We start from the raw sequence: 12,548 nt of genomic DNA on the forward strand, positions 1-12,548 counted from the left end.
AGCAGTCAACAGGATCATGTCCCAGGACCTGGTACATGAATTGGGGGCTCTAGGTCTCAATACCCCTCTGTGCAACTGGCTGCTGGACTTCCTCGCCGACAGTACCAGTGTCATCTCTCTGAACACCGGATCCCCCTAGGCATGTGTTCTGAGCCCCCTGCTGTTCACCCCGAGGACCCATGACTGTCGACCCAGGCACAGTATGCTGTATAGTAGTATATCAGGCAGGACAACAACGGACTGGCATACCGGGGGGAAGTGCGACATCTATTGGGCTGGTGCAAGAGGAACAACCTGGTCCTGAATGTCAACTATATTGAAGAGACCATTGTGGACTTCGGGAGATCGAAACCCAGCTACACACCCCTACAAAATGGATGTAGCTGTCTCCTATTCGTGCAGTAACCTCCCCAGCTACTTCAATGGTTCGGTTTTTGTTCGTACATTTTACATACAGGTCATTCAGTTTCGCACTTTACTTACTTACCCTTACTGTGCACTCAGTAGTATCAGTTTTTGCACTCATTGGTTGTATAATTATTATTGTTATGTAAGTATTAATATTGGAACCAGAAGCCAAGGAATGACATTTCGTTGCTGAGGTCTCATTGCTGTGTTTTCCTGTGCAATGACAATAAAGGAAGTCTAAAGTCTAAGTTTAAAGTGTCGCTATTATGTTTACTCTTACTTACTTTTTTCTGTTAATTTAGTGCCATCCTAGTAATTCACGCTACAGTATTTATTGTTTATAATTGACAACGCAGTATGTTCAAACTTACTGAAATTCAGTGAAAAATTGGACTTTGTTGTCTATTTAAAACATTTGGACTTGACTTATCTATTGTCTATTATCAAGCTGTTATGCTTGTTTCCTCCCAATGATATTATTATGTGTTTAATGTTTAAAATGTAGTATTTTGGTTTGGTTAGCATATTGTGTGCTGAATTGTCTTGATTGTATGATAGTTGTTGACTCAGTTGATGGCAGAAATATGGGGATTAATATGTCAGCATATGCCCAGGCTAAACTTGAAATAAGTGAAATCTCCGGCAGTGGTGTCATGATCGCTCAGGGAACATGTGCTGGCAAAATATAAATCACGATATATAATGGTTGTTACCGCATTATTAATTACTTGTATTTGTACTCAGTGCCAGCAAATACTAACTGTCAGTACTGGTACACGGTTGGCAAAAAACTGGTATGGGGACATCTTTTGCTGTGAAAAACGACAATGACACACAAAGGATTTGCAGTTGGTTTCTGTTGGTACAGGACTGACGAATCAGCCTAGTGGCAGCTACTTCTCTGGCACTTCCGTGAAGTATGGTGCCACCTCAAAACCGACGACAGACTGAGTTCCTACAACATGTTCTCTGAACTAAAATACTTTTCATGACAATGTGTCACCACACCTCCGGAGCTCACTTTGATGGGGACCAAGTTTGTACAGTAGATATCTGAAGAGAGCCTCCTCAGTCCCAACAAATCCTGCTGTGAACACGTATGCATTTTTCACTCGAACGAGTGAGAATGTAGCTGTGGTCTCCAGCTGAATATCTAAGAATGTATCTAGTCTGAGAACAGTTTTTGTAGTATTTGGGAGACTTGAGGCAATAGTGACACTGGTCTGTGATTAAGTTTTGCTTGTCACCTTCTTAGGGGAGGGTGATGACTTTTGTGACTTTCATCCTGCTCAGAAATGTTGCAGTTTCTTGTAAGACGTTACAGATGTGAGTCAAAGGTCAACAGATGTCTTATTCTCAAAACGAGATACCACATCTATTGCTCCAGTCCTAAACATCTGTGGCTCCTCCCACTCTAGTGTGTGTGTTTTATCCTCTCTTTTTCGTGTTCTAATATTCTGTAAAGTGTCTTCCAGGTCTTCTTGGTGTTGCTCTTGTTCTTCTCTCTTTTTAAACCTCTAGTGAGCGATGGCTTTTGTGATCTGTATTTCTACACGACCAGTAGTCAATGTTTATCATACACAGGAAGTCTTCTATGTTGTCAAAATTTGTGTATCGACTGAGACAGCTTATGTGTATAGAAAACTACATGATCTAGTTCCTGAACAGGTTGGTCCAAGTACACATCTACTTGTATCATCCTTGATAAGGTAGGAAGTCAGTCTTCATCACTGCATCATTTCTCTGTACACATACAGAAAGCTAATCACCCACATTCTACTGTATAGATCACGATGAAGAAAAAAATATTTGAGGAGACAAGCAATAGTGCCATTATATAACACGAATAATGTCAGAAATGTCTGAACTATTATCTTAAAAACTTCAATCTGGGAAATAATCCCAGGTGTTGGGCTACTACTACTTGCAGTGCAACAGATCAAAATTCATCAGCATGTCTCTGCTATCATAGTGTCATCAGATTTTTTCACTTCTTCATGGAACTTTTTTTAAAGAGACAAATATTATAGTTTTAGATGATTTTTTAAAGAAAAGGGGAGAGTGTTTCCACGTTGTAAACTAGGACAACTGAAGGTGTTCATTTATTTCATCAACAAATAAAAACATCAGTTCAATGCAACTCAGATGCAGACAAATCAAAACATACATGACACTACAGTCTTGTCATCACCACAGACGGTTCAATGTGGTGCAGAACAAGGAAAGTATGTTGCACATTTTTGGTATCAGTGAATGTGTTTTTCTTACAGCTCCTCGTGTCTCGTCTGCTCCCTCTCATTATCCTCTTCTGCTTTCAGCTTCAGCTCATCTGGGGTGATGACTCCATCTTTGTTTCGGTCCTGGTTTTGGAACATGTCTGATAATACCTGAAAAGTTGGCAGTCCTGGCTTCAAGCGACCTTTTCCTTCATTCACCTGCAGCTTAATGAACTCGCCAAACTGCAATAACACATGAAAAGCAAATGACACAATAACTACAAAAACTCATTGTCCATTTTGTGTCCACTTTGAAAGTTTGATGTCCACGTAGTTTTGAAATTCATTGTGAATAATACCCCTGGAAACTATGAAAATACCCTTTAAAATGTCCATAAATGTTATTGGATTTTCATTCAGCATTCAACACAAAATCACCCCATTTAATGGGAGTTTTTGATAATATGCATCACCCATTTAGTCAAGCCAGTAGGTTCCTACTGTGCGGTAGATCAGTAGCGATGACACCATTCAATGAGGGAGGGATAAATTCCTTATAAAATAAGTTTTGCTGCAATTAATTATTCATTTCAAAACAGTTTTTTTCCATTGCCGGATTGGTGGCGTCTGGTCAATTATAATGATGTATCAAAAACATTTTGGCCATCCTGACTGAAGAGGATGGCTAAATGAGCAAGCATATATCACTACTGATCCCAAAGTGAGATGAACTTGGTATTATGGCATGAAAAACAGCCATGCAGCTTTGAACCGGCCCTCATCCTGATCATGAAAAGGGATGGTTATCGCATTATGAACCAACTATGAGGCCCTCATAGCATGAGCGATAACGGGCCTTCACACTAACCAGTACGCACAGGAGGAGCATATTGGTCTGTATGAATGGATCATATGTAATCTGAAAGCCACCCATTCAATGGGATGACTGCATCTGTATAGGGTGCATACAAAAGTGATGAGTGTCCCAAAGAGGGCACGGAACAATCACTCAGCACAGGGGCTGCACAAGGGTACGTGCCCATTGGTCTTCACCCTGCGGACATAAGACTTGCTGCCTGCTAACCACCAGACTTGTGAAGGATTAACTGCTTTGTTGACTGAACAATGCTGCTTTCACATTTCACTGTCCTAATCGTTCTGCTTTGCTTTAGAGAGAGGGAAAAATACCTGAAATTACCAACAGTCACTCATACTGATCGTCATCAAGCCTTGACTCCTCAAATGGAATATGTATAATTTTTTTAACGTCTCTTGCAATTTAGGGGAACCCAATTTGCATTTCCAGCAAAACTGTAGTTTGTATAAGCAAAATATATTAGGCTACAAAAACATTCACATTCATAACATTCATAATGTATATTCCAAGATAAGAAGTTTGGAATTTCAGTAGTTTGACTAAAAGCACTTTGCAGCACAAAATATGAATATAGTACTTTAAATGCATCATTCCTGTTCAGTGTGAACAGAAATTAAAGGATTGGCAACCTCTATAAACAAAAGAACCATTTGTTCCCATCCCCCCAAAGAAAAAAGTTTCATTCTTAAACTAAATATAAATATCAATTCGACAAATACAAATATCACTTGCCTCCTCCTGGGGAACCTGGTTGTCCTTGTTGGTGTCCATGGCCTCAAACAGCTGAGCAGGACTGTCCTGCAGCCAGACAAACAGGTAGCCCGGTGGGACACCCTTCTCAAAGCTCAACATTTCAACCTCAAACACCAGCACAGCACTGCCTGGCACACCTGCGGCTGAAACACAGACACAAACTAGGTCAGCAGTCACCGTGCATCAAATTATTATCATGAATATAACGCTCCATAAAGAATTTCTGAGATGTGACCTCTTTTTTAACTAACATCATTATTAGCAAAGTTTGACTCCATCAGGAGTTAATGGTTCATGCAGAAAAACACGCCAAGCACATCAAAGTCATCAAAAAAAAAAAAGTTCACTTTGTAAAAAACATGCAATGGTCCTAATAAAATGTTATATGAAGTGAAGTAAGATTCTGATTAATGATGTGACATTACATGAAAAAAAACAATATATCCAATATCTGCAACGTGAAGGTGAAAGTTTATGAAGGTCATACTTAATTTTTCACGTACTAACAACAAAAACAACAAAGGAAATTAGCTCCAAGAGCCATCTATGCTAAAATGTTATTGTGGGGAAATTGCTACTATTTAGTTAAATATGTTTAACTCCTGTGGTCCAAAATATGTTAAATGATCTGAATAGGAGTAATAGCAAACATGTTCAACCACTGAAACGGCACCAATTATTATCACATTGCTTAAGAAACAGAGCAGTACACGTGAACAAGAAATGATTTGAAGAGCTTGGTAAGCTCGTGACCAATTTCAGAGCTACAACATTCATTCTCCATGTCTGGCTGTGATTCGATCTGGCAACTACTACTAGCAGGAAGAGAGGAAGACGAGGGTCACATTGAAAAGAGACAGAGCTGACACATTGTGCTGCCCTCAAAATATGCAACAAACATGGAACAGAGCAAGTCTTATAATTGTTCAAATGTGGAGTGTATATAAAAGGTGGCAACTCTTGAGAGCCTTGCTCCATATATTGGTATTTGTCCTGCTCACACAATAAATGCAAATTCAATTAAATTCAAATTTCAAAGATTAACATGAAGTGTAAATGCCTGGTCTGAGAGCCTATGTGAGACATTGTACTTCCTGCTTCCTGAAAGAAAAGGAGGAGATGCCTGTTTGAACGCAAACTTAATTTAAAAATTGAGTCAATTAGCGACATGGAAAAGAACATTGACCTCATGATATTACAACCAAAGTGAATGGACATGTTGCCTCATAGATACATATAGCACTTTTGTAATCTATATTAAGAAGAAGACGAAGAAACAGTTGACCCCTTTGCTGGAAGAAGCCAAAACAACAGACCTCCTCTCTCTCCATGACCCAGGTGAGGTGGCACTGTGATCATTCTTCTCTCGCCCAAACACATGCCCTTCAGACCCTCGTCAAGTCCATCGATAACCTTGTCTGAACCCAACACAGCGTCCTGAAGGTTTTCGTAGTCGTGCCTAGAGAATAGTTCATTGTTAGGAAGGAAAAATGGCCGCCCTTGCAAATTCACATAACCGTGTACTCACGAAGAAAAGAGTCGAGTGCCGTCCAGCAGGGTACAGTTGTAGTGATAGCGTACCAGGTCGTCGACTGCTGTGGTCTCATTGCACACCTCAGGCCTGTGGAGGACTTTAATCTCCACGGTGTCCTTGGGGTTGTGAAAGTCAATAACGTGAATGTCAAAGACGAGCACAGCTGATGGAGGGATGATGTCTCCTAAAAGTTGGAGACCATTGTTGAATGACAAATCAATAGAGAGTTACAGCATGACAGCCATTACAAGTTGGACACCCAGCTACAAAGTGCAAACAGAGACAATGACAAAGAGCTATTAGAAACTGGATCAAACAATGAAGGAGACACAGCAGTGGAGAATTCACAATTTCCTGCAGGGAAGCGACAACGACCCCCGATTTCCACTGGAAGGTGGAGAAATAGTTATCCACTCAGTCATGTGTGTGCAGATCACATGATACTTGTCATCCTCTGACTTGTCACTCCATGTCAGAGGATGAGATCACTCCGGATTGAATCACAGATACTTTCATCCGCATTCAGTGTACTTATTTAGTTCTACAATCTGCTCACCATAAAATAGTAGTTCACTATTTCTCACGGACTCGCTTTAATGATGCAGTGTCTGTGTGTGGGCTTCAAAATAACTGGGTCTTAACAATTAGGCTTAAGTTTGGTTCAGAGTCCTGGTTCAGGTTAGCCATTTGTTTTGGAGGGTTAAGTTCAGGGTGAGAGGCTGGGGAAAGCATTATGGCAATGGGATACCTCACAATGTCCTTTGAGTTAAAAGTACAATTCAAATCACAATAATTAACACAAGTCCTCGCACGCTCTGCTGCCGTACTTTGGTGTTGTTTCCCACAACACAGAGTCGCAGTCCATGTGTCATGGAGAAATGTCACATCCTGTAGCACTTTCACAAAAAAATGCAAAATGTGTCTTGCTATGATTTTTTTCAAGGATCCACATTTTTTTAAAAAGGCTGATTTTCTGTCCTTTTCTTTCCTTTCTAGTGTAGACATCAATCACATCGATCAACTGACCTGCTCCTTGATCTCCATAGGCCAAATGTGGTGGCAAAATGACCCGCCTCCTTTCACCCACACAGACCCCCAGGAGAGCCTGATCCATACCAGCAATCACATAGCCCAATCCAATGTAAGTGTTGTACGTGTTGTTCCTCTGATAGCTACTCACAGAAAAAGTATTAAAAAAAAAGAAAGTCAGAGCTCTCCATTCAAATATCACCTCCAGTTTATCTCACCTGGTATCAAAAGTGACTCCATTGAGGAAGGTGCCATTGTAGTGGTAGCGGATGTAATCTCCAGCAACGGTTCTGCGACTGCAAAACTGCGGCACAACCTGCTGCTCCACTGTAAGATTGTCTTTAGGGTTGTGAATGTCAACTAGCAGGACATCGAACACCAGGGTGGCTTGGGGTGGTATCTCTGACCCTGGTGGGTTGAGGTATTAGGACGTCAGTACTGATATTACAACTTGAATATAACCTAAGAACATAACTGATATTCACCTGATCCTTTTTCGCCATAGGCTTTGAAGGGCGGAATGACAATATGTCTTATCTCCCCCACACACATGCCCAACAGACCTTCATCCATGCCCTTAATGAGCCAACCTTCACCCACCAGGGAGTTCTGAGTCTGCTTCCTGCTGTAGCTGCGTAGGGCTCATACAAGAGCAAAGTCAAACACAAAACCTGACACAGAAACATACCTGCATGACAAATACAAACACAAGAAGCTGTCATTCAGACACAAGTTAAACAATCTCACTGGTGAATCAGATACGTTGAATGAAGAGAACCTTATTTAATTTTATGATTTGAATATGCCCTCACCTGGAGTCAAAGGGGGTCCCGTTGAGGAGTGTGCCATTAAAATGGTAACGTACAAAGTCAGTCCGCATCACAGAGCGCTTGCAATCCTTTGGCGTGGTGATTGTTTCAGTGACCACCAGATCTGCCTGGTTCCACAGGTCCAACAGATGGATGTCAAACACCAGGGTGGTGTCAGGCGGAACCACACCATCTACAAAGAAACATGCTTCATTCTTCGTTCAAATGACATGTAAGGAAACTTGACAATGCACATTTTTTCTTCACCAATCTTTCACTTTCAGCCGGCAAATGTCATGTTCCAAACACAAAGCCAAGTGATATGTCTTTTTACCCATGCATTAATGCAATTCTAGCTCAATTTTAAAACTGAGTTTTGTATACTACTTTCAAGAACAGCACAAATTAGTCATTTTCACTCACTTTTCACTCAACAGTTGCTAAAGACTACAATAATTTAATGGGCACAGATCACTCCCATCTGAAATAACTATAACAACTATAATAACTAAAGGGCATGGACAAGGAAAAACATGCATACAACTCGCACATTATACATGATTTCATTTAGCTAATCTCAACTTTGGCCCACTAACACAGACATTACATTTCATCATCAGTTTATACTTTGTTTTTTAAAGATTTGATTCACTAGCCACATTTAGGGACACTGTCCATGCACATGGAGCCTTTTCAGTGAGAAAAAAGAAGGAAGGAACACAAGCTCACACAAAGACACAAGACTCCTGCAACAACAACTCCTGGATGAAGGAGATAATCATTATTAATAACAGCAGTGTGACTAATAATTCTCCACAAACAAGGTCATTCTTCTTGGCAAAAACAAGTTTCCTTACTAGACAACATGAAGTGCCTGTAATTCCTATCTCAAATTGCAAAATCAAAACTCAACAAATGCTCAGGTCTTCAGAGGTTAAATGATGCACTGACCTGCACCAGCACTTCCATAGGCCAGATGTGGTGGAACGGTAATGGTCCTGCGCTCGTTGACACACATGCCCTGCAGCCCTCTGTCCACACCAGCGATCAGGCGTCCCTCCCCAATCAAGCCAACTTTAGCAATTCCTTTCTGAAGACTGGAAATAAGCAGTGAAGTGGGCTACTGATGGAGAATTCATGTTGAACACTTCAGGAAACACATATTTGCATGGTAGCCCAGGAGAATTGAAACAGAAATTCAACCAACACAATGGTATATATGCCAGTAAAACTTTATATTAAGGAGTTCTGAGTAAAATAATCCATTTTAAAAATGGGACAAGAAATGCATCGATGCAGAGCAACAACTAAATGACAGTCTCCAGCCTCCACAATAATGACATTGATTTGTCAATGACGACTTAGATCTGGTCTTGAGTTTACAGCAATGTGTGTAGGTTTAGTTCAAGTTTCAAGAAATACTGAACGAAGAACAATTACACTGAAACGGCAAAAACTGCTTTTTTAATTGTGGAATTAATAAATGTATTTTTACTTCCAGATTAGTATAACGGACATATTTCAATACATGTTTCTTTCTTCTTTTTTTTTTTTTACAGTTCATGCATTTCTCGAATTATTGACAACATTATTATCATTTCACACTCTTGTGCTTGGACGTCTACATCCTTCAATGCACATAGAAACGGCTTAGAAATCCCGGACACGTTTTGCGGTTCTTAGTTCAACGAGTGACTCTACGGTGTGAATGTCACCAGTTAACTTTTTGTAACCTCCATACTGGATGTTGCTCTTCTAGCTGGTTCAACACAGTAATGACGAAAGTTGAAAGACCATAAGAACATCATTGCACGCACCTCGAGTCAAACGTTTTCCCGTCCACAAAAGAAGCGTTGTAGTGATAACGGACATAATCTCCTTTCTTGGCCTCTCTGGAGCAGATTTCGGGAATGGCATATCTGTCCACGATCACTTCAGATACCACTGGACTCGGGTTACACTCCACGGAAACCCACGAAAAAAGGAGCAGAAGAGGCACGCAGTAGGAGAACATTATGTGATTGTCAGTAACGTAGAAGCGTTCAGTGAAAAACAACCGTGTTACAGGAAGTGAGTCGCCGGAGGCTGCTGAGATGTGAAGACGCGGAACGGCGTCAAGCCAGAGGTTTCCTTGCTCTCACAGCTGTAAACGTGGACATCCTTCTCTCACCGAGGCGGAGGAATGTTGGGCCGTAAGGGATATGGGAGGAGCCTGGTGCCTACGCCAGACAAAACTCTCCACTGAGAGGCGTGATCCCGGCTCTTTACTTCTTATTGGGTTCCAGCGCGGATGTATGTCAACTGCGACGGAGGATTAGGGCCCACACACACACAAAATTAATGTAACATTACGTGATTAAAGTCGTAATATTACGAGATTATATCGTGATATGACTAGTTTAATCACGTACTACTACGTCGACATTAATCTCGTAACGGAGACGCCTTGCTCGCCACTCCCTCTGGATCCACAATCTTGAGGATTATCCGTATTGTCTCCGGAGAAATGACAAAACCCCCTTGAATGGCACGTTGATGTAACCACGATAGCCTTGCAGCCGACCACTACCACACCAGACACGTTCTTCCAAGTCGGTGTGGTTCTCTCTGTGGAATAGACCAGGTCGTTTGCATCGTCTTTGTGACGTGATGAAGTTGGTGAATGGGGAACTTCATTACCCAGAATGGTACAGTGTTAGTACAGTGGGGAACCGGGTAGCAGGTACTGTATCGCCGGTCAGTGCTGCGTCCGCAGACCAGGCTGCGCGGTCCCGAGATGATGGCGAAGTGGGCGATGGGCGGATACTACGGGAGAGCTCAGTTTGTTGTAGTCACTTTGTAGTTTGTACGAGGAACGCGATGGAGGAAATCGCTTGTGCGGATTTATTGGCTGAGGAATTGGAGGCGGAGGAACTCTTCTTTATCGGAGTGCAAGTCAAATTACCCGAAAATTTAGAAATGCACAATCACCATGCGAGTGTCCCATATATATATATATATATATATATATATATATATATATATATATATATATATATATATATATATATATATATATATATATATATATATATATATATATATATATATATATATATATATATATATATATATGTGTGTGTGTGTGTGTGTGTGTATATATATATATATATATATATAGAGAGAGAGAGAGAGAGAGACATGAAACATATATATATCGACGTGAAACAATCCTTATGCAGTCTGTCAGACTTCAAGAGCCATTTCAGACAAGAGATCAAGTGGACGGTGGTGACAGAAGTTTTCTGTGTTACTTTACAGACCAAGGTGACTACGTGTGAGGTCCGGCTGCAGAAGGGTGGCTTCATGTGTGGACTCTGTAACATTAGTATTGTTCAGAATTACAGTGTGTCATAACTCAATTTCAAATTCAGATTCAAACAGTAACTCTACCTTTCTGTTGCTCCAACTCCAGCTTCATTGCAGAATTCTGCTTTAATGAGGTGGAAGTGGAGGGGACCTGAGTGAGCTCAGGAGGACCTTCATGAGCTGAGGTCTCTTCAGGTGACTGAGAAGTCAGCTCCATGCCACTGGGCACTGGCACTATGGAGAATGTGTCATCCAAAGCACACTATAGACTCATATTGTCCACAATTTAAGGTACTTTACCTAAATGGTGACCAGCAGCTCTGATTTGTGCCAAAACTCCGGAGGCCAAATTATTGTCAATACAAATGAAGATGAACATGTGTACAGATCTATGGCTGTTCTCCAGCTTTACTTTGTGAAAAAATTCTAAACCATTGTAATGACTGTAGTCCATTCTCTTTAATGCATGTACTACTACTTTATTACCAAATGTGATTCACAACATCTTTTACATGTCTGAAATTATCTGTTGCATATTTCTTAATGTTATGCACTTCTACTCAGCAATTGCGCAACATCCTATTCCACAGTTTTACTCCCCCATCTTCATTCTTTCAGGAGTCTGCCTGCTGACCTGCATCTGGACAGCACCCTCGGAATATCTTAAGAAAACAGTGACCTTCTCCATCATGTTTAATCAAAATAATCCAGGTTTGGTCAGTTCCTTAGATAGTAGGTCAGTAGAAACCTGCACACCCGCCTGGTGTAAAACTAATGTGCTATCGAAAACCTAAGCAAACAACGCTTGTTATAGTAGTTATTTTTCTAACCAATGGTTCTAATTGCTGATTAATACTGCGCAATTATCCAAAATCAAAGAACAGCTTCAGGCAGCAGCGCAACTTGAAATGTCACACCTCTTTCATATGTTTCTCAGCAAATGGTCTTCTTACTACATTAGGCTCATTTTCAGCAGGACTGGAAAGTGTACTAGGTATGTACAGTGATACCTCGGTTCTCGACCACAATCCGTTCCAGACAGCCGTTCGAGAAGCGATTTGTTCAAAATCTGTATCACGATTCTGTGCAGTTTGGCTGTGACAAAGTAATAAACCAAGTAACGCTCTGTCCGAGACTCGCCTCATCCCTGTCCGAGCTCCAGCCGAAAACAGGACATAAAACTGGAGTGCGCGCTCCAGCCTCGGAGGTGTCGAGGAGCACCTCCCCTGTGACACTCTACCATGGTCCAGTGCGGAGACTGGAAAGGTTTTACACCTCAATATGAAGAAAAAACAGTCAGTAAATGTAGCTAACGGGACACGACTGCATACAGAGGCTGCGTTATACACAATAACATCATCAATGTGAATGTCAAGCCACAGGAGGGGTTCTGGAATAGGTAACTCATTTGACATGGTTAAATATTTGACAGAATCTGCCTCTTGTAGCAGTTTGCTGGAGCATTGCTTATTAAATGGATTACAACACCTCAACACCTGGAATGACATGGTGATGATGAGAGACTCAAATACCATGGCATCACTTTCAATAGACCTCCAGATCACTGTCAAATG

The 12,548-nt window shown here is 41.1% G+C and overlaps 1 protein-coding gene across 1 annotated transcript; it reads right to left on the bottom strand.

The window, feature by feature from the left end:
- Window positions 1–2,482: 2,482 nt before the first annotated feature.
- fkbp10b (FKBP prolyl isomerase 10b) lies at window positions 2,483–10,552 on the bottom strand. The gene is made up of 10 exons (XM_053864758.1): window positions 9,444–10,552; window positions 8,578–8,723; window positions 7,630–7,819; window positions 7,303–7,448; window positions 7,036–7,225; window positions 6,815–6,960; window positions 5,783–5,972; window positions 5,571–5,713; window positions 4,234–4,397; window positions 2,483–2,867 (listed from the first exon to the last, which is right to left on the bottom strand). The coding sequence occupies exons 1-10, from the start codon at window positions 9,638–9,640 to the stop codon at window positions 2,673–2,675; spliced, it is 1,707 nt and encodes a 568-aa protein (XP_053720733.1). The 5' UTR covers window positions 9,641–10,552; the 3' UTR covers window positions 2,483–2,672.
- Window positions 10,553–12,548: the final 1,996 nt, after the last annotated feature.

Source organism: Synchiropus splendidus, chromosome 5 (genome assembly GCF_027744825.2).
Source record: "Synchiropus splendidus isolate RoL2022-P1 chromosome 5, RoL_Sspl_1.0, whole genome shotgun sequence".
Lineage (NCBI taxonomy): Eukaryota > Metazoa > Chordata > Actinopteri > Syngnathiformes > Callionymidae > Synchiropus > Synchiropus splendidus.

Coding starts and splice junctions, on each gene's coding strand:
- fkbp10b (XM_053864758.1), bottom strand. CDS start 9,640: ATGTTCTCCTACTGCGTGCCTCTTCTGCTCCTTTTTTCGTGGGTTTCC. Junction 7,449..7,629: donor GGGACCCCCTTTGACTCCAG/GTGAGGGCATAT, acceptor AGCCCTACGCAG/CTACAGCAGGAAGCAGACTC. Junction 5,714..5,782: donor GGCACTCGACTCTTTTCTTC/GTGAGTACACGG, acceptor ACTATTCTCTAG/GCACGACTACGAAAACCTTC.